Genomic DNA, 23,781 nt, shown 5'->3' on the forward strand with positions numbered 1-23,781 from the left:
CTTAATTATTCTGGGCTACAGCAAGCCTTCCATTACCTATTGTATACTCCTTGGAGCACAATCCCCGCTAGAGTCCGAACTGCTGCTCATCATAATGAAGGGCAGAACAACAAACAGGAGATTGCCAGCAGAGGCTCTACCGTTAGTAATGAAAGTCATATGACTGACATACCACTTTGAGTGCTATGCAAAGTGGCCAGGTTCAGCAAGAACTCTGAAATGCAGCTGGCCTATGCAAGTGGTGAAGATGGAAGGATGCAGGAACCCACCATCCACTCACCATTTTCCCAGGAAAATCAAAAAAGAGTCATGTTCATCAGGAAGAGACATGCTCAGGCTGCCAGATGAACCTACTGTAAAACTCCCGAAGTACATTCAGAAAAGTTGGCCATTCTGTCTCCTTCCAGAGTAGGGATTGAAGTCTACCCACAATGTAATGCTGTCATCACCATGCTAGACAGGAGGAATGATTTTGACTGGGTGATGTGCTGTGCTGGGTTTGCACTAGACATCATTTGCATTTAGATCAGAGATTTCTGGCTCTGTCTCATCTGAACATGACCTTTTGCCATGTTTGCAACATCATTTTAATGTATTGCTGCAAACTGCATGCATGGTTTGAGATTGGTTTGTCAATCTGCCATACAGGCCAGCTTTGTGAAGTACCAAGGATATTATTGGCTCCTGGACATTTTCTCCCATCTCACCCACTGAACTCGATTTTCAAAGTCTCTGTTGATTCCACTTTATATTGATCAACTTCACTGTGAACAAAGGGACATTCTGTGTTTTTTTAATGTTTTATACCATTCTCTTGATCTTTGATTATCTAAAACATTATCTCCAAGTTGTTTACAAGAGACAGGGGTATTAATTCATAAATCATATAATCCACCATTTTTACACATTGCTTATATTCAACTCATAGTGTGACTTATCAAAGTAAGTTCTGGCACCTGAGCTGCTTTTGTGTCATAGTAAAGGGAGTGAATACTAGTTTTTTTTATTTTCATCTGTTTTTATCTGCTGAAATTTAACTTCTTTCACCCATAAAAGTGTTGCAAGATGAGCATGTTTTCCTTAAAATTTTCACTTTTTAAGTGAAGTATTTATATATACTGTATATATCATTTGTAATTCAGAGGGGTGAATACATTTGCAGTAATTTGCTATTTCTTCCAGGGTCTGCTAAGCCATCAAAACATTAATAAATCTAGCTTTTTAAATCTCATTATTTTGTTGTTAGGCATAACAAGAGTCCATAGCATTCTCCTGGAGCTGTGAAATATCTGATTTACACTCAGTAGTGTTTTCACGGTTGCAGTTTTTGACTGCAACTGAACAGATTAATTACATTCCTTAGATATTATCATTGCTTAAAATTGGTTCTATAAATATTGGGAAATATTTATAGAAACAAACTTTCTCAGATTATTCTTTAAACATTGCATCTACTTACTAAAGAAGTACTTATGCAATACTGTCAGAATCACATTCTAGAGCTGTACAATCCATGCCATCTCATTCTTACCCTAATTCAATTCAATACCCACAAACAGTATATGTCAATAATATTATAGATCTGACCTTCGGAAAGTTTTAAGGAAACATTTCGATGTTTCCAGAGCAATTGCTTAATCATTGGTTTACATCTTTGGATTTCTTTTCAAACATCAGTTTATTCTCCGAATGTTCATTACTGTAAAGCAGTCCAGTCCACTAGAAACCTGACCCGAAATGAGGTCTGTATCAATAGAAGATGAATGTGTTTGGATTAAATATGAACTAACTGTATGCAATTACAAAGAATGTGATCTAATTAAATAGTATGCAGCAATAGTATGAAGTAATAAAACAAAATGATAGTCAGAAATTTTGGCTTAATCAGGAACCTCTTTCCAGTTGTACATCGTCACAAATATGATACCTACCAAGTTTGGAGTCAATTGATTTAACAGTTCTTAAACAGCAGACACTTTCATAAGAGGCTGTGTTTTGTCATGCATGATCCATAGTAAGTGAGAAAATGATCAAAGCTAACTTGAGAGGTGCAAATCATAGGCAGCTTTTGTTCATGAAATCTGCCACGTTTTGGTTAAATCAGTGTAGGAATTCTCAAAATAGTTTGTGTTGTGAGAATAAAACTGTGGTCATTCATTCATGATATACAGTACACAGGAATGACAGAAGATGTACTGCATAATAGTACACTTACTTGAATGATATGTACTGTACATACTGTACCACATCTGGTGTTAATTGGCCAAATGTTTGTGATATGGGGCATGTAGCAACAACAAGGATATTCATCTACACAGGAATATTTTCACATACTGTATATTTATCCTGTAGGTACTAAAATTATACCCATTGGTTTTGAAGTTAATTGCCGAAACGGTTTTTGAGCAGGAACAGTTTGTGTAGTCTGCTGAACATATGTTTGTGTTCATGTACAGGTCTAAAACGTATTGCAGCTATCTTTGAGATGCAAATTTGAAAAAGCTTTGGCTGTGGTTGGTGCTGCCAAGTTTTAATTCAGTCTTCGCAGCCGTTCACAAAACGAATATCCTCAAACGGTTTTGATGGTTTTGGAATAAACGGGCAAAGTTGCCATCTTGGTTTTCTCAAGACCCCAGATTATTGTCTCAAAGTTAATATCATATCTGTGCCTGCTAACTTGCTTAGTTCAGGCAAAGTTGAAGCCTAATTTGCACACAACAGCGTTTTCCAGGGCTGTGGTTTTGGCTGTTCAACATAACTCTGAAACCTCTAGACTTACAGCTCTCCAGTAATGGCGTTTCAGATCATCGGAGGTTTTCTGTGGGTCGTTGTTTTTAGGGAGTCAGGGGCTCACCTTGTAGGGGCTCCACGTCCTCAGTCTTGGTTCCCACACCTTGACTTTTCATGTGAATCTCAGCGCGCAGGCTGGTGATCTCCAGTTCGTACTCCTGGGTGGTGGCATGCAGGCGCTGCAGCTCGGCCCTGAGGCGGCACAGCTCTTCCTGCAAGCTGGCAATGTCATTCTCCCGCTCGGCCGCCGCCTCCTCCGCAGCCTGCTGCAGGACCATGACCTCCTCCTGCGCAGCCCGCAGCTCCTCCTGTGCTTCTGACAGCTCGCTCTCCTTCTCTTCCTCCAGACTGTCCATCTCCTCCTGCACTGAACGCAGCTGGGCTGGGGGAGACAACGGGACCACCTCAAGATCCAGTAACTCTACGTGCACATTCAGCTATAAAACCCATTTGAAAATGAATGGCTTGGTAAATGGTTCTGTTTTTTTTAATACTCCCGGAGCTATGTACTGTATGTGTGGCTCCTGTTGACCAGTCTGTGATTTGCTGTGTGATTAGTTTCTAACATGTCTACATGTTAGAACAATACAGCTAAAAGGCAATAAACTCTTTTTCTAAGTTCTCACATTAAGAAGATGATCATTCCATTGGCACCCTAGTTAACCAAGTTCAGGACACATCCTGAAGGGATTTATGCATATTGGAGACAGCATTGTTTGCTTGTCACACAAACATTTTACAAATACTGTACTTCCTGCAGCTGACATTTGTGTATACTGTATACATCTATTTTACCAGTCAAAATAAGAACTTGATTAGGATTTTTAAGGATCTAATTATATCAAGTCCTCTTTACTGTGACAAAAACAATAGTAAAGGATGGCAGTTTGTATTGGAAACTTCCAACTACAGCCTTTGGCAAGATGTACAGTACTTGAATTCTCTTCTTGGCATCCTTGCAATTACATCCTTAAACTTCTTGATAGTGGATACCAAAGTACAGCAAGTATTAGATTCAGGTCTTTTGTGGATTATTCTATAGCCACCCTCTTTCGTGTGGAGCTCTGTGACCTTAACTATCATGATGTGTGCTACTATTGAACGCCTTCCTTGTGTTACCTCCCTTCATACCACAGGGCAAGAAGAAACTTTCGAAGGTCTCTATATAGTTCTGAAGATTTTCACTTAGATTTTGTTGGACTTCATTTAAAGAAATACTTAGTCTTGTGAAGAATTTCTGATAAATACTGTAAATCAATATTTTGTTTCTTCTGTTATTATGATTACTGTAGAATAGTTTTAAACAAATTAACTAATTCTGTTCTACATTATTTTTGTTTCCCATCTCATTGGCGGAACTGTATATAAAGTATACCTCTGCAAAGTGCTGATTTGGTTGTTAAAAGCTTTCTTTTATACAACAAATGGCAAGATACAGTCAACTGCATTTTTCACTTCTGGCCATGGTGTTATTTTGGTATTTACAGTCTTCACATTTAAAGTGTTTTTTGTAATTAATTAGAACACAGAAGGTAGACCTTCAAGCCTTATGTGTGAATCCCATAAAATGACAAACTGTCAATTTAATTGCAAACAATCAGCACTTCAGAAATCACATGTGATGAAATCTGTTTGCACAGATATCAGGAAAATATTGTTTTCAACCTTTGCAAACAATTAAACAGCATATATATGAATATCAAACATTTAAAGTGAGTAATTCAAATGAAATTATTTTAAATTCATAGCTTTAAAAATACTTTTATAGATATTTTAGACACCATGCAGAATTCTAAAATCTTTGAAGCTATCTTTAATTTGTTCTATATTATAGATTTATAAATTTTGAAAATATCACACAGAAGACAGAACAATGTATTTCCACTCCTTCTTACATTTGTACTGGCTTGTATACTGTGAAGATGAAATCCAGGGCTTTGAAATAGTACTGTGATTGGTGTAAATGATTCCCCAAATCTTATATGACACCTTTCTGGCAACAGATTGAATTCCAGAACTCATGCAGTATTAAAACATTGCTTTTGCATAGTCGTATAACATTTGTGTGTTTTGTGCTGACTAGCTTGGTGACTTGATTTGGTGTCTCAATAGAAAACATAAATGAAAACACTTCTGTGCTAATGCAATTACTATAATGATATTAATGTGGTGTCTAGTGCCAAACCCTTTGGCATGCAATGAAATAATCAAGAGAACACTTGTTGCTGAACTTCACCGGCTGGTTAATGTATTCAATATGAACCTGAAAAAAAAACTCACTTCCAATACAATACATTGTAGTTGTATTTTATTTTTACTTAGTTCATCAGTTGACTCCACAGGTAGCTTTTTTTACTTCAAGCAGCACGAAAGAGCTGATAGCACAATTCCAGTTGTATAAACGGAGCTCCTCACACTACAGTTTGAAATTTCTTTATACTATAATATCAATATACTGTACATTATATGTTTGTCTTGAAACTATACAGTTCATGATATAAATCAAAAACTTTATTCTATGATTTATCATATTGCTAGGATTCAGTCAGTATAAGAAGTGCAGAAGTCGATAAAAAAATATTCAATGAGCTCAATTTATGTTACTTGACACTTTCATTTCACCTCTGAAATGAAAGTTTCTCATTTCACCTCTGACGGCCATGATCACACTGATCGCTCCGTCTGTGTTCTCAAAAAAGGGTTTCTTAACTCCTATAGCAGAAAGACATTAGAAACTAAAATTATCCTGAAACTTCATTCACACCTTCCCCCTTCTCTCAACGACAGACTTTTTTTTCTAATTCTCTCTATTCATTTGTAGGTTTTGTTTCACACCTCTCTTCACCCCTCTCGACCTCGCACCACTTGATTGGCCACTCTGCCTCTCCCCTGCTCCCGCCTCTTCCTCTATCCAGGCTTTTGTTTTCCCATGCTATATTATCTTTGCTGACTGCCCTATCTTTCTTACACCCAAAGAAGGCTCCACAGCACGGAATAAACCTATCACTTTCATTTATACAGCTGAATAAGGCTCTCCCTCATAGTTGAGGATGATAGATGTCCATGGACCTGAAGATGTCTGATCAGGCCAATGTGGGATTCCAGTTGCAATCCAGTTATGGTTAACTCTCTTTCTTCCTTGTTTTGACAGCTTTGGTTCTCAAAGTGCTCTGCTCCTTCCCAGACATTCTTTCTCCATTTAGTTCAAGGGCCAAAGGTTGTAATCTTGCAGGAGTCTGGAGGAACAATATCAATGTTGCCTTTCTCTATGTTTGATTTCACTATGTATTCTTCTGCCCTTCTCCGATGTGATTGCTTTGGGTTTTCTGGGAAAAGAGGGCCTTCTCTGTGAGCCTGAAATCTGACATCTAGACAACATCTAGGGAATACTGATGTTGCTGTATCTGTCCTCCCTCTGAATACATAAAATCTTCCATAAAAACCATTGCTGAAGCACATCCAATCCATTTTAGTGAGTCTTGTTCATTGTCTATGTTTTAACACCATACAGTATGGTATATGACACAACAGACAGATTTCAAACAGACTTCTCATCTATAAAATTTTAAGATTAATATATGGTTACACCATAGTACAGTGTTTCTTTGTTTATATATTATTTTCATGTGTTATATATCTTTTTATGCATCTTTGCCAGAGTAATATATCTTTTATATGGCTGAGAACTCCTTAAATATGCATGTAGAGCAGCATGAAAAAATAATATCTTGGTGTCTTATTTTAGACTTCACACTTAAAGACTTAAAATCAATGAATACAAATGGACTATAATTTGGTATCATTACCTTGTAATCTCTGTATCTGTCTGGTGAAGGTCTCAGCCTGCTGTGCACTGGCCAGCCTTTCATCCTCCAGCAGCCCTGTTGGTTGGGAAATTGGAAATGATGCACTTAGAGGTGTCCTACACGGACACGGAGAACACTTTCTCACATTCATTTAGAAAATTTTCAGAAACAAAATTCCATTTAGAATACAAAATATTAGGTGAATCTGCCAACAATTTCTGTAGACCTAAATTTCAATACTACTCAACAGTTTGCATGAGATGATGTGTTTTTCTGTAACATAGTTCTTAAATGTTTTTCCCATTTTGCATTGCCTTATAAAATGAAAGTCACAGCACATGAATATTTTGGATTTAGGCCATGTAAAAAACAATTGGCTTAGTGACCTTTTTTTTGTTTCTGTTCTTTTGTTCTCCCCTTGTCTGACTTCAAGGCTACAGCATGTGACATTACTTTAAAAAACTCCTAAACATGTTTGTGAACAGTAAAAATCTACATTTTACGTTTGTAGGTATCTCACTAAAACAATCCTGAGATTTATTTTACTATTAAAAGAAATTGAAAATCCCCTTTTTGGAAGTCATTTGGGATCTAAAATATTTACAAAATTGTAAAATGCACAGAGAAAGTGGACCTATGCAGACTTCATATCATTTTTATTTCTTTTAGTTTCCTCTTTTAAAATACATGCAATTCTAGGGACAAACAGTCGTGTTTCTTTTTAAAACTCTGGACACAGAGAAGCCTATATTTTTGTGAAGTGACAGTATGTGCTGAAAGGAGGTGACCCACTGCAGTCCAGCAAGCAGTGACTCAGCAAGAATTAAAATGGCAGCCTTGGAGCTACTCTGAAATGATACCGTGGGTGCAGAGATCCGAGCAGCTGAGCATTCCCTGAGAGAGCCCAGCAGTGATGTCACAATAGAGTCTTGAACAGCTGTCTACACAATGTACGCACTGGGACTGCAGCTGTCAGATGTGGGAGCATGTAAAGTTTAACTCACCTTCCCCTGTACAAACTGCTCTCAAGTGCAGCAGGTAAATGACTCCTACTACACATTTTACTTAATTTACACAACAGAAACCTATTGTTGTTGACAGATTCTAAATGGATGCCCATCTTTAGAATATTGTGTGCCACATTGTGTGTAGGGTTTTGTGTTTTGGTCACCATGTCACAAAACAAATATTACTGTTATTAAAGGAAAGTCCTACAATAAGGCTAAAAGAAACCTTCGGAGTTCTGAACAGAGACCATTACAAGGCAGTCTGACCAAAGTATTCAAAATCCTATCAATTACTGTACATACTGAACATAAAGGGAAACGAGGTTGAAATGCATATATAACTTAGAACAGGATGCACTTCTTTACACAAAGAGTTAGAACATACTGTAAGAAAGGTTACAAACAAGAAGAGGTATTCTATATATAAATATAAATCAATTTATACTGTATATTAATTCTCTAAAAGTATCAGTTGTCTTTCCTACCTTGCAATTCATTGAAGCTCTCCTCATGTTTCTGGGAGAGTTCTTTTGCCTCCTCTAGCTCATTCAGCAGCTGAAGAACCTGGGACCTCAGCTCTTCCAACTCCTGCTCTTCGGGTATTAGTTCCTCACCATAGTCTCCTCCTGCCTTCAGGTTCCTTTTTTCTTTCTCATCCATCGCTTCTTTCTCCTCTTTTCCCTCCATTTCCTTTTGTGCTTTGCTGTCGTTGACTGCTGTCCCCTCTTCTTCCTCCTTAACCCCTGCCACCTCTTTCTCTTCTTCCTTGTTATTAATTTCCTTCACCTCTTTCTCCATAGCAGTCATGTCCTCCTGCCCAGGTCTATCAGGCCTCTCATCGCAGGCGTCCTCTTTGTTCAGAAAGAAGTTGAAAAATAGTTAGCCGCCACTGAAGGAAAGAGGCCACAGTTCCATTGTCATGTTAAGATCTATATAAGTCTTCTTTATTTACAAATGGACGTGGATTTTACACTAACAGTATAATACAGTAAGACAATAGGGGGTGTTGGTTTTTCTAGTCATCATACAGTATTAGCCTTTCTTTTGATGTCATGCCTTCCATCTTTGGAATTCTCTCAGTTTACAGTGATTAAACCTGTACTGCACAGGAAGAATTAAAAACAGCCACTTATTTTTTTTTAAATGCTGCAACCACCACAGATCCTGGCAGAAGGTTTAGACTCTGACAAGCCTATAGGAAGTTGCAGAAGTCTTCACTCATGTTTTACTTTAAGAGCCAGCTAATCAACTAAAACTAGAGAAGATTCATTTATGCACCATTCCCCTGATGCAGCTACCAAATTCCCTTCATGAAACTCCGTGGAACAAAATCTGAACAATTTGCTCCAACTCATTTTAGAATTAAAATGTTTGTATTTTTGCTCTCTTCAGAATATTACTCATATGCATTAATGTCTTTTCTAATCTAAGTAAGAAGAAGCAAATGTGCAACTTTGATTTTCCAAGCATGATTTTTAGAAGGCATCGTTTTCTGGTGGATTGAAAATATGTGCTTACAAAATTGCAAAATGTTCAGAACTCATTTGCTCAGAACTTAATTGGAACTAAAATGCACAAGCTTAGATCTCCTATTTTAGTTTCTAGCACAGGATTCCTGTGGATTTCAGAACTATATCAATGCATTCCCCAGTTAAAAATAAAATTTCTTCCATCCATCCATTTTCTAACCACTCTATTCAATTTAGGATCACGGGGGAGCCAGAAATTATTTCAGCAAGCAATGAGCGGGGTACACCCTGGACAGGATGCCAGGGTAGGGACTGAAACACACATTCACACCAATCCAATTTTCCCAGAAGCCATTTAACCTACCAGTATGTCTTTGGATTGTGGAAGGAAACCCACACAAACACAGGGAGAACAAACAAACTTCACAAAGTTCTGGAATGGGCCCCACCAATACTGCAATACTAATGCATGGCATCAATTCTTACCACTGTGCCACATTCTTATCCAACTGTATATATACTATACACTTAAAATGACAGCAAACAAATATATTACAAGACTGCACAAGATTCATACATAAAATATTATCAGCTTTCAATAACATTTATAATGCTCTGCTGTGTGATATCAGAGGTGAAAGGCTGATCTGCAATAAGTATGACTATTTCAGCTTGCCTTTTAAGTTCCCCTTTAAACAATTCTTTGTTTCTCTTATTTTATTTCTGTACTCTTTTTTTTTGAGTATATTACAACAGTCATCACACTAACCTACTGTCTAAAAATAATTCTCATTTGTTTGCACTTACAATTTACCAATTATCGCTTCCACAGTTTTCACAGTCATATCTGGCTCTTCTTGTAACGCCTGTTTGTACCTCTTTAATGTCTTATCCTTATTTGAATCATGATTTGGAGGACCTGTAATGCTAGAATCCAAAATGCAAAACACCTGTTCTGTTTGTCAGCGTTTGGTCATGAACCCATACTGTATGTAGTAAAGCAATTCCCCCAAAATTGAAAGATATACAAGGACTGGAAGATCGGGGAATAAATAAAAAAAACTTCTCAACATAATCCTGTTTCAATTTTAAATGTTCAATGACGCCATCTTGTGGCTCGATAGAAAAACCAACCTCAGAATTAAACCGTGAAATTAGCTTCTCAATAAAATTCGTATCTCGCGGCGTTGCGGAAGGTTGAATTCCACAGGGTCGTTCACAGAGAAGAATATTAAATTGTCGGTATGTACTACTTTCTTCAAATGGTTTATAAAGCACATTCTTTCATACCAGTCCTGGATGCACATAAAAACAGCTGACATCCACCTGAATTCTCGGAATGTCAGCAGCAAGATGGAAGGAAGACAAACAGTCACGATAAACATGCAATACGAGCTGGGTCGTCCAGGAGAGAATATTCAGCCAAAGAATCCCTCCTGTGTCTCGACCTTCTGCTCCTGCTATCCTTGGCTTCTGTCACTCAAGCCCAAACAGAAGGCACAGTCTAAATATAGTTGCTTTTCTTACTAATTTGCAAACACTGACAGCTGCATGTGCTTCAAGCCTATTTTTCCTCTGTATCAGTTAACTTATATTTTAATAGATTATTTTTATACGGTTTTAATTTGGAGCCGTATTTTCCATTTAAAATTAGTTTCTACTTGGATCGAATTTCCGGACGCTTTTTTATAATAAAGGTGTAAAATGAGAGGAACGCGCTAATTAAAACTATGCACTTTCTATCCATTACTTTAATTTATAGTTCACTTATTTTACTCACACACCAAAGGACTGAAGTGAAGTAATTACTTCTCTGACTTGGAAAAGTACAACTGCCACAACACCACACACCCACACTTGTTCATTTTCAACATGGATTCCGATTCGTCTGTTATCTTTTCTCATCTGGCCACGAAGCTCAGAATAATAGTCTTTATTTGATCGCATTTAATTAATGATTGCCTTTAATGCCAAAGAAAAAAAATTGTCAATGAGCAAGAATGTCACATGATATTGTAGTTTTATGAGGCATTATGTAAAGCTTTGCCTGAGTTCTTTACCGTTTTATGAGGGACAGAGAAGCAGATAGTTGCTTTCAATTGATTCAGAGTCACCACATATGTCAATGAGAGAGAAAGTTAACTTGAGAGTTCAGAGAAATGTCTTTTATAAAAGAGAATGCATAAAAGGGGGGAATATCTAAGCAAGTCTGATATAGAATACTGTGTGTAGCTTGTGCTCCTGTTGCCAGGCAACGGGGATCGTATAGTACAGTACATACTGTAACACTGTCATTTTCAATCCTGAGACCGCTTTGATCATTCTCCACCTTTACAAAAATGCTATTAGAGTAAAATTACAAGAACACTAGAAAAAATAGTTTCGACAATTAAAATAGAACTTGAACTTAACTCTTAAAGAACTCAGCACTTCAACCCAGACTCTGATTCAGCAGATGTCGTCTTCTAAGGACTTTGTTGCTACAACAGGTCTGGCCTACAGGGCTGCCTAATCAAGAAAGGTCACCGGCTTAAAGATTTAGCTCAGGTCAGACAGAAATAAAATCCCCTTATCCTATTATATGTAATACCTATTTCACAGTCAGTTAAATGTGTTCCTGCCTGTGTGCTGGTACAGTACGTTTTACAGAATGTATATTGTGCTCTTTCACTAGTTTATTGCAATAATAACTTCAAAGATTCTCACTACCTTTCATCGGTAATGAAGAAAACTATCAGAAGAAAATCTAAGATAAACTAAAAAAGTACCTAAAAACTGAATTGAAATTTTAAAGAAAAGAGATAGTGAATCTATACAGTTTGTCAACACAAACAAAAATGCTGTCATTATAAAATGAATATAGTATGTATTGTATATATTGTACAGTGTCTTTCAAAAACATTCTTCCCCGTCAAATGATGTCCAATTTTGTTGATTTACAAATGATGTGCTGTATGCTCATTTTTAATGTTTATTTAATTTACTTTATACTTCAAATAAACAGTTTTAAGGATGACAAAGTTAAATGTTAGCAACAACTGCAAAGAACATAAAAAACTAAAATATGTTGATTGAATAAGTATTCATTCTCCTTACTATACTGTAGCAAACCTAAATTAGTTAAGACTTCGATAAGTCCAACGATGAGTTGAATGGCTTCTGTCTGTGTGCAGTAATACTGGTTCACATGATTTTAAAGTATAAACACTTGTCTCTGCAAGATTACTCTGTCATCTCGGTCTGGTACTGAATTTCTAGCAAACATTCAACACTGAAGACCAAACGGCTTTCGAACAACTTAGGGATAAAGTAGGAAGGCAGAGATCAGGAGCAGCTTATAAAAAATTCAAAGGCAATGTCCCTATGAACATGGAAAAGTTGATCATAATGAGGTAGTAGGTGTATTTTGCTACCTAGACACTGCTTAGATTGGGCTGTCCCTCTGGGTAAACTGAGCAGTTGGGAAAGTGGTTGTGGATGACACTGAGAGGCCTGCAGTGACTTTGAGAGAGCTACTGCGTTCAATAGCTGAGATGAAAAAAATACCATGAATCGACAATATCCTAGACACAACACAAAGCTGCCCTGTATGGCAGAGTGACAAACCCTTCTCGAATACAGTATGGACTTGCAACAAAACATTTAAGTGATACTGCAAATGCAAACATGTGGCAAAAGATCTTGTGGTCAGACAAAGTTGGAACTCTTCTGATATCATATTTGCCAAACACAAAATACATGCACTTCATCACCCAGGCATTGCCATTCCTCTGGAAAAAAATATTTTTTAAACTACAGTATGTTGTCGGAATGCTTCTTATAAGCATGGATTGGATGGCTTGTCAGGAGAAGAGAATGCATGGAGCAAAGTCTAGGTTAGTACATGAGGAGAACCTGCTTCAGTCTGCTAAGGACTTAAAACTGTAATGAAATATCACCTTCCACCAGGACAGTGACCCAAAGCATAAGGTCAAATGAAAGTTTGTGACCGAATCAAAATCCTGACTTTAATCCGATAGAAAGTCTGTAGCAATTCCTGTCCCTCAATGATCCCCAACTGACTGGACAGAACTTGAGCATGTTAGAAAAAATGAAAAGGTGAAAACTGCACCATACTAGTGTGCTAGAGACCTACCCAAAAAGATTCACAGCTTTAATTGCTGACCAAAGTGTTTCCACATAGTGGAATGGAGGAGCACGTGAGGGAGCCACACAGAGCCTATCCCTGCAAACGGGTGAAAGGCAGGATACACCCTGGACAGGATACCAGTCCATCACAGGTCACACACAGACACAGACACAGACAGTCACACCAGACCCATTTCCTCAGAACCCAATTAACCTGCCAGTACTGTACGTCTGTGGACTATGGGAGGAAACTGCAGTACACAGAAAATCCATGTAAACATAGGAAATAGATACAAAATCCACTCAGGTAGCACCCCAGGAATTGAACCCATGTCCCAGCTCTGAGAGGCAGCAATGCTAACCACTGCGCCTCTGTGCTGCACATGTTTAAAGTAAATACCTTTATAAAAAGAATAATAAATATCTGCGCACCCACCTCCAGCAAAGATGGGAGAGAGCAAGTTTACAAAACAGGGAATTCTAGCAATTGTCCAAAACAACATCCCCTTCCTATGTAGTTTATTTGGTAAGGTTTACATTGCATGCTCTTCTCTCCTGTGAATGATATCATTGCAGCATCTGAGCTATACCTGTGACCTATAAAAAGAAGGCAACTGGAAAGGCCAAATCAATAAAATCTTTTAATTTGATACAAGGAGGTACCTAATTAATCCTTGTGTCAGGAATAATAATTATTGGATGTTTAGAGGGCTAGAATAGTGAATATGTCCAACATGGAACTGCAGGAATAAAAAACAAAAGAGGAAAAAAGGAGATATGGTACAGTATATGAGTATTTGCAAGCATGTAGGTTTTTCTCTCTTCCCTACAATAATATTTGTGTGGTTAGCCCTGTGGAACTGTTCCATATGAATATGGAAGTATAAATGCCTTGCAGAAAGGGTAATTGCTTTTCATTTTTTCTATTTACTTATAATTAGCTGTGCAGTGACTAAATTAAATGATGATTTGCCTTCCCAACCGATTGGATACAGACTTGGAAAGCTGCCAGTGTTGTGCTACTAAGATGACAGCTACAGTACATGGACCTGTCCAATTATCACCATGTCTCTGTCTTTGTGACAACCTGCAGCAGCTTGCACACTGACATTCTTTTAATTCAGAATGTTTTTCTTGTAAGTTTTAGAAATAAATGATTTTCTTTTCCGAGCACTGCTCTTTACTCTGAGATTTGGGTCTCTGCTATTCCTCCCAACGCTTTGCTCTTCCAGCGTTATTTGCTTAGATACAGTATCAACCAAACACTTTTGCAGGTTTTGGCTTTATAAATAAAGCTTTAATGTTTCAGTCTGCTGGACTGAATGCTTACCAATTCAAAAGTGTGTAAAATGTAAACTGAGTTTTCTCCTTAGTTTTACTACTGTATATTGTCACTACACACTACAAGAGGCACAAGATTCAGATCAGTGAATGCAGTGACATTATCTCTTCTAAGGTAGTTACATACAGGTAAGTGAGATACAAAATTTACAGTCTCTACTAATTTAATATCTTCTAAAGCTTCCTTTACTATCTTCATAGTTTACAAAACTCAATATTTACACACTGAAAACATTACATGAAAGTGTCATTTTGTTAAATGGCTACCTAAAGCTAATTGGTAATTGAATTACTTTCAAAACTACCAACAGAATTATCACTATGATTAGTTTGGTTACCGTGTAAAAGATTAAATTATATAGGATTATGAGATGAGGTTAAAAGGTAATGATTTGCAAGCAATGACTCAGTAATGAAATGCCACAGTATCCATGCACCTGTTCAAGAAAACATTACGTCAGAGGTCCCATTTGGAGTCTGTGGGACCTGTGTTGTGTATGGAAAAAGCTACCTAGCCATGTGGTTGAACCCAATACCCTGTCTGTTTTTAAAAAACAGCTGGATGAGATCCTTGGATCAGTTAAATACTAAATACCAAATGGGCTAGATGAGCTGAATGGCTTCCTCTCATTTTTAACCTTCTGTTCTTATGTTCTTAAGAGGCCACCCAGCTATGTTCTCAGCTGACATCCTTCCTGGCTTTTTCAAGAAGCTGATATCACTTTTGAATGAATCACTTTTCTCCCAGCAATCATGTAAACTGGATGCACCACATGGCCTCATCTCATTTGTAGCCTTTTTGTAATCTTATATTCATCTAAGATGAAAGCTCTGAGGTGCAACAGAAAATGTAACAAACCTTTTTTCAGTGCAACTTTTTATCACTCAGGAAGGAAACACAAACCAGTAGTTTGGTCAAACTGCAATTAAGGTGGAGAAGAGGCATGATTCAAAAAGCAAGCATTACTGAGGAGTAACTTACAGTACCTGTCTGCAGAGAACCACAGCCTAAAGAGAGGGCTGACAGAAACCCTCAGGGCTTGCAGTGTACAGTACGTTGCAAGGACAAAGATGGGGTGGAGGGTGAAATACAGAAACAAGCCAAGTGCAAGCGAATAAGCAAGGAGTGTGATATCTCTACACACTGTAGGTACTGTAGGTGGAAATAGGTTTTGACCTCCTCCTGAACTTCTGTTTAAAATCTATGTACAGAACTGTGAAGAATTAAGAACTGTTCTATAAAATGTGTTGTTTTTTGCATCTTAAAAAGAAATATTAATGCACTGAATCTATAATTATTTTTCCAAATCTTGTTGTATTGCTGTACTGAAATTAATGTTTCTTTTGAAATAAAAAATATGAGTTTATTAATAATCAGCCTGAAGACTAGCAGTTCCTTTGCAAAACTATAAATTGTCCTTGCTTAGAACTTACTGTAGGTATTCACATCAGGGACCTACAGTACAGTACATAATGCTTCAAGTTCCACGAGTAATTACATTTTTTACTGATTCTTTAAACCATGGCAGAGCAAGCTTTTGCACTATTATACACCATTATAACTAAATAACAAACAAAAAATGTAATGACGAGCTATTTATACTGTGTACCTCAAAAAGTATCCCTCCAGGACATATGAAGAACAACTGTTTTTAAGATTCAATTAATCACCCAATGGTATCTTACTACTCATTTAGCACAGTATTGTACATAATATCAATAATCTGTACAAATATTTTTAGTACAGCTTTGTGAGTTATACACAGACCACACACTGAATATCTGCATCATTCTTTGGCATTCACTTTGTTACAAACAAGCAAGCTTTGAATATACTGTAGTTAGCAGTTAATAAAGTAGTTGTAACTCAACAGACTTATACCTCTTCTAGGTTCTGAACCTTACATAATATATCAAAACATATGAAATGTCATCTCTGTATCTGGTATTAGACTTTGAAGGTGATTAAGAGTAAAAATATAATGATGCCATGTATTAAAAATACATATCATAAAGAGGATGCATACTGCAAATTATACTAAATATTATCAGTGCACCTATTGCTGTACCCATTCATCTATTGTCAGAAAGACACATAATCCATGTCTTGGACAGGGTGCCAGTCTATCACAGGACACGTACAGTATACACAATTAATGCAGCATTGGAAGGTGGAAGGAAATCATAGCACCCAACACAAACCCACAGGAACACTGAAAGCTCAAGGAAACTTGACAAAAATGGAATCCCAGTCCAGAATTAAATCCTGGACTAAAATTCAGTGAGGTAGTAGTGCTAATTAGCCTTCTATCATGCTACTGACCTATTGTGGCAATTACAAGAAAATGTTTTGAATCCTCATATTGAGTGTAATGTATTATATCATTGTGAAGTATGTTATTAACCAGTATTTAAGATCTATTTCCATTTAATTCCATCTTATTTAATACATTATTTCAACCAGAATTCAAAAGTAAATCCCTAGCTACAACATGCTTAAGAATGAAAATGGTCAGAATCCATTCAAGATACTAATTTTTCACATAAGTATTCACAAAGTATTCCTCCAAAATCATTATTAATTCAACATACGGTCTTCTTAAAAGGATGTATCTGTGGTTCCAGTCCTGTCAGTGATTAAGAAATATAATAAAGCATTGGTTGTCATCATATACTGTACATTAAATGTGTGGTACACCTGTGGTCAAAAAAACAATTCACAGATACCAATATATTTTATGAAAACATGATAGACATCGAGGGCTCTACATACTCTACATACAATACTATGTATTACTACTTACTACTAAAGAGTATTTAGCAACTCTTTAGCACAGTCAGTTCAGTTTCTAAATGTCTCAGACTTGTTTAAATAGAGACACCAATGTGTATTTCCTACTGGGGCTGTTTCAAGAGTGGCAGACTGAATGGCTTGTATAAAATCCCCACAAAGCAATGGTGTACTAATGGTGTCATTGTTGACTCAGAAACCAGGTAAATTACAGGCACTGTTAGGAGAGTTGAGGTTAGAATTAGAGTCGGAGCGGTAATACTAACATATACTGAAAAAATAGGGTCTATAGCTGTAGTACCATTGGTGACTCCCAGAAACTAAAGTGATCATCTGAATTCCCTGGCTGAGGGTCTTATGAGTCTCCCAGCATTCACACATGATCATTGAGTTATTTCCCTTGTGTCCTGACCCTAACCTTCTGCATTGCTGTGGCTGCCAGCCAGACTCTGACATTATCTTACTTTTTATAGCCCATGTCTAACTATTCCGAGATTAAGTAACTATACACCTCTCCTAGCAGCACATGTTCATTGAGTAAGACATGTTCCAAATGTATTCTGCTTCTATCCAATTCACAAGCTATAAATGAAGTGGCTGTAAGTGGTCACATCACCTCTCAAAAGTTAGAACATTGACAGCTGGCAGTGTTGGTTGACTAACCAGGTTAAATAAATACATATTATTCTGGGATGAGGATTCAGAGTGTTCAATGTCATTTATTGTTCGAATTAAAATACTCCCTTTAAGCATTCATATTAAACTGCATATGGTGTTTTAAACTGTGTATTGTGCTGAAAGTGAGAACGTTGAGTATCAGTTGGCTGAGCCATGGAAACCTCAGTTTTGGAGTATCTAATGGGAAATAATAGAACGTGTTTCTTTTTATCCCAAGTTTTAAAAATTGCATTTCCTTAATAACAGCAACCCTGAGTCTTCCCATCTCTTCTTAAATTGCACAAAGGTTTTCATTTTCCTCAGTAACTAAGGTACAGTTGCACATTAATAAATAAGGCCATGAGTTCCCCTGGACACCTTACAAAGAAAACGATACCTAATGCATGGCTTTAAAAAGGATGCAAAGCCTTAATGAGCTGTGAAACTGACTGTATATCAATGACAAACTAAGGGACAGAAGCCAAGTCATTTTTTGAATACATACCTGCAATTCTGATTCTCCTGGTCCACTATATAGAAAAATGTCAGCTAGCTAACTATATTTCTAAGTGTGAACAACAATGAAAAAATATTTACAAATATGATTATTTGTGGCAATAAATCATATTTATCAAAAATGTTAATTACAATGTTTAGGTTAACTATTTGTAGTCTAAAAATGTACATAAAAACAGCCATGGTAACAGGGCACTAAATGTTTCAACATTCGGCAATACAATTACTGGTTGATATTTCCTTCTGTGTTAAATACTTAGTTTAGGCCTTGATGTGCCTTATGTATTGTATGTTCATTTACAAGAGAGAGTAATGGATTTAGGATCTAGATATGTAAATCCAAAAATGTCCCCTGAGTTCTACAACTGTAGTTTGCTTCTAAAGTTCTTACCATCTTACCTTAAAGGTTCAGACACCATGAAAGTTTGGTTTTAAAAAGGATTCCAAAAAATGTAATCACTTAGAAAAAGATTTAATACACCAGTAGCATTCAGACACTTCTCTCCATCCGATCAAAATACAGATAATATATTTCTGAGAAATGTTGTCTTGCAGATACATATAAAATGCATTGGAAAACAGCCTTCAAACAAAGGAAATGGAAGATCTTAGATTGTTTTTATGAGAGGATACATATAATTTCTTGTTTATGGAAGACTGATTTAAATCTATCTTTGTGCAACTTTCAAATTTGACCCATCTCCATGTTCAGCAGAGCACTAAAATTAACTATGCTCTCTAGTCTCACAACTGACTCCAAGACTATTGCTTCACGATGACCATAGAGATATACTTTGCTACACAAGGAGTATTCTGATTTGTTGTTCTGGAGGATGTACAAACTGTACCCTGCGATGTTCATGTGTTGAACAGTCTGCTAAACTGTAAACAGAGAGGATCAGCACCTTAATAAAAATGTTCTGTGAACACTGAAGTAAGATCATTCAATATGAATAGCTTTTATGTAAAGCTTATTGTCATCAATAATTTACAATATAAAGTAGAGGGTGTCTTCAGTGTCTAAGGATTGTGTATCCTCGTCTGTGTTTTTCCTACTCCAGCTGAAAGAAAATACAAAGAACATTTCCTTCTAGCATGTCCCAACACAGTGTAAACATTTATTTCAGTAAAGGCGAAGCAAAGCAGAATAAAAATATACTGCTACATACATGTTAAAAGAAAAAAGTAAATTGATGGCATTATTACTAACAGTATAGCAAAAGATTAAACGATTCACGGAAACAGTTGTGCGTTCTCATGAGTGCAAAGAGTCTGTGCTTGATCAACAAAAGCTCAGTTTCTGCTAAAACACCTATTCAGGCAAGAGCAGAACATTGTGAATCATACTTCACAAATTTATAGCCACTACAATGCAATGATAGGCACTCAACTAACAAAATACAGACTTCTTTTAATGTAAAACCATAGTACGTTTTGGATAATTTCACATAATGCTCAAAAATGCACTTGCATGCCACCCAAGGTGTAGTCCTACAGGGTGTGTGCCATGTGCCTCCCACGTTACTGTAGGCACCAGATCACTGACTGAAACGGGACAGATCCCATTTGTAAAAACTTTTGAATCTGACAACTTTAGTAGTTGTCATCTTATTTTTTCTTCTGCACAGTATCAACATCACTTTCACATAAAAAGCTAATTTCATAAGTAGCATAAGCAGGAAAAACTACTTTTGAAATTAATTATATTCATTTGATCAGTCCCTTCACTGATATCTTGTTTGACTGAGAATAGTATCTACTACAATTAGTCATTTTCTTATTATATTGCAAGAAATAAGCAGTTCTCTTTCTATAATTCTAGGACTCAGGAAATAAGTTCACTAGCAAACCAGAATAGATTTGCTCTAGTCTAAACCAAGTCTTCCTCTAAACCAGAATAGGGCTGAGAATCTTCTCTAACCTTGTTTATCAGCTGGAACAGTTAACTCACATCTCACACTCCAACACTGGAGGTGCCTCTGCCGGCACTAATCAGCTATCCTTGCTGTAGATATGATGAAAAATAAATCTCAGCTGTCTCTGAACACATTGATGAACAACAGGCCTGACTCACACTCAATAAATGTCAATTCCAAGTGCTCGTCATGAGTTACTTTGCTCTGTTACGTTGGCTGAATTCATAGGAAATCCTACCCACCAATACTTAGCATGCTAAATGCACCTCTTTCTCAAAGATTGATTCCTCCTGTTAGAAACCACATGGCTCTCCTCTAATCTGACATTTGAAAATGCATGCTGGTTGGAGACGCTACGTGCCTCTTCCTAATTTGACGTTTAATTGCCTGAGTCATGAGAATGAAGGTGCCCCTCTTTCAGCATTCTCACTCAGTGGCAAGTCTGCTCTGCTGGCAAATACATTCTCCTTTTTTCTTCCTTTCTTCGACTGTGAGCACTTGACTGGAACTGACTTTGTAATATTTAGGAGCTGACAGCCACATTGCATGCGGTAATAGGCCAAGAATACAAATAAAACAAGAATAATAGTGTGATGCTGCAAGACTAATCAGTCTGCATCATTACTCATTCTGGCAGTGGTGAGAAGACAAGTTCTTAAACCAGTCTATAGACTTTTTCATCATCTCCTCTTGAAAACCTATGAATATTTGATGGTAAAGTAATAAGTTAGTAATGAGGGACTGTAAAAAGAGAAAGGCTAGGAAATTACTATACCCAAAGGCTGATGCTCAGTAGCAAATGTTGTGTCTGTTTACAAAGGTTGTTTCCAATAGTTGATATTTAAGACAAGCCTTTTAACTCTACCTTCTCTGGTTTCCAACAAATCTTGGAATAGAATTATATAAGGTGGACAAACTATATGTTAACTGGAGCCTTTCAAAGCAAAAGGAAATAAATGCAGCTCACTCCATGTCCGGTTCAAATGGACTAAAACCAACAAGACAACATTTAACCTACAGTATTTCTCTGCCCTTTCAGTTTACCTGAGGGGATGATTGCAATTCTACATGTCATAAAGGCTCCTGCAAATACTTTCCACTATCTGCATTGCAGCTAGGAGTTTAGAAATGAGGTTAACTTCAGCAGTTTCCAATTTTTAGGTGTAACCTAGCAACCAAAGAGTGATGATTTTTTTAAATAACACTTAAACCCAAATGATATAAACCAGTGCTGCAGTTTACCACCTTTTCAACGAGCCAGGATTTTATATGTCAGTGTTAGGTTTTTCACTGCTTTGTGCTGTAAGCTTCAAATGTAACCAGAACACTAAATCGCAGCACAGGCTCTCTTTTGTTTATTAATCTTTACTTCAAGGCATAGAATTCACTGGAATACATAAGTACAGGAATTTTTAAGCCTGTTGATATTTTTTAAGTGTCTTGTTTCTAATATGAGACAGTCCCTGTTGTACTCTATATACTGTACAGTAGAAGTTATCAGTATCTTTACTATAGGCTCCTCCCTCTATAACTTCATGCAGAACATTTGGGGGTGCACATCATTAATGCTTTAAGTAAAGCCACAATTATTGAAGGTTTATAATAGAGGACAGATGCCATGTACATACTGTGTAGGTTTCTATGGCTTTGAACATAATGCAGTACACAAAAATATGCAATGCAAAAACAATCCTCGGCATTATAACTACTCTTACCGAAATAATTGGGTGTACAGTTGGTGGACAGAACCATTTTGATGATCACCTATTAATAAAGGAGAAGTAGGACCTTACTGTATGTAAAACTCATTAGTTTTCGCAGCCCCTTCACTATGTGGGAGCTGTAGTGGGCCCAATCTATCCAGTGTGGATCTAATAGCTTTCTAGTCACAGATTCTGAACAAAAACAGGTCATGTGCTAACGTGCTAAAGTGTCCCAAAGACATATCCCTTCTTCCTAACAACAACACCTTGCTCCAGCTCTGAATTTCAGTCTATACAGTCAGAAGCTCAGCAGGATGTCCAGAACAACATCTGGTTTCTCATCACTCGAAAGCTTTGATAGACAGGAAATGCTGAACAGAGGCAGATATCACCATAACCATATATGATGTAGGAGAAGAGATTAATCTCAATCCGTGAGGCCTATGTAACTATGTTAAAAAATTACTGTCATGACTGAAAACTTTCTCTAATTACACAATAGGTTTAGATGTGTTTGTTTCTGGCTTGATTAATAATCAGGCTGCATTATAGGAGACTATTTATTTTTAAAACAACTAAATGTCAGTAGAACCTAGGTCAGTGATACCATCTGTTGCATCTGTGGTCAAATTAATGCTGTTAAAACACACACTACCATGTAATGGCCTTTATTACAGTGGTATATGCTAACAAATTGGTTCGGGCATGCAGTCAGTCATGCAGTACAAAACAGTATTAAGGCAATAACATGAAAAAACAATTACACAATGGATGTATTTACCAACTACTATGCCAAATAAATAAATCTTATTTTTAAACATCAACATATTTTAATTGTAGAGCAAATTATACCAAAGGTCTCATATGATTCGATTGCTGTGAGCCTGCCACTGCACTAGGCTCCCTCCTTGAATGCAGAATTAAAGCCTGTGTGCCTTGGATCTATTTTGCAATGTGGGAGGGCATGAATTATTCAATGTCTCTTCCTCGTTCTGCTTTCAAGTAGTTACAGTATTACAAGAATTGCATTGTCGCTGTTATTCCACAATAAAGTGGATGCTTGTCATAATGTGAAAGTAAAAAAACACCATAAATTGTTTTTTTCTTTTTGTAACGCTTTCAAAAGGAAATATTGAAAGCCCTTGAAAGCATTTGCAATACACTTCTATGTTTATCATGCTTATAATCGCTATGGAGACAGGTTCCCAAGTGGATTAGGCTTGTTAATGTTAAGACAGAAATTGTGCCTTTTGTGCATTCATAAAAAATAAATTTGTGCCTTTATTTTCATGAGATTAAACTCACCATCATTAAAACACAGCATTTTTAGCCTAAAAAATAATGTAGCTCAAGTTAAACAAAAAAACAACCTTTTATAAGAGCTTACTTTGATCGGTTTTTGACATGGAAACAAAATGCACACTCTCAATGGAAAATAGAGTCTCTCACTATAGAGGTAAAAAAAAGCAGCATTATTCATTTAGTTCAGTATGTTGTTTTCAAGTTTAATCCCTTTAGATTAGACCCGACAACAGAAACTCAGATCAGAAGCGTCTGCTTTCCAGAAGTTGTTCCAGCAAGAATAAATGATGAGCTCATGTTTTCTTGAAGAATAAATTAAAATGCAATTTAACAGATCATATGGTACATTAAAAAG

At 36.8% G+C, this 23,781-nt stretch overlaps 1 protein-coding gene across 1 annotated transcript in view; it reads right to left on the reverse strand.

The window, feature by feature from the left end:
* Nucleotides 1-23,781, reverse strand: part of ccdc136b (coiled-coil domain containing 136b) — a 42,135-nt gene that overhangs the window by 10,739 nt on the left and 7,615 nt on the right. Inside the window, exons 3-5 of the mRNA XM_088645225.1 lie at nucleotides 8,089-8,454; nucleotides 6,597-6,671; nucleotides 2,855-3,172 (exon numbers count right to left, since the gene is read on the reverse strand). Coding sequence (XP_088501351.1) covers nucleotides 2,855-3,172; nucleotides 6,597-6,671; nucleotides 8,089-8,454 — 759 coding nt within the window. The remainder of the gene's footprint in view (nucleotides 1-2,854; nucleotides 3,173-6,596; nucleotides 6,672-8,088; nucleotides 8,455-23,781) is intronic.

Source organism: Lepisosteus platostomus, chromosome 9, assembly GCF_059453375.1.
Source record: "Lepisosteus platostomus isolate fLepPlt1 chromosome 9, fLepPlt1.hap1, whole genome shotgun sequence".
Lineage (NCBI taxonomy): Eukaryota > Metazoa > Chordata > Actinopteri > Semionotiformes > Lepisosteidae > Lepisosteus > Lepisosteus platostomus.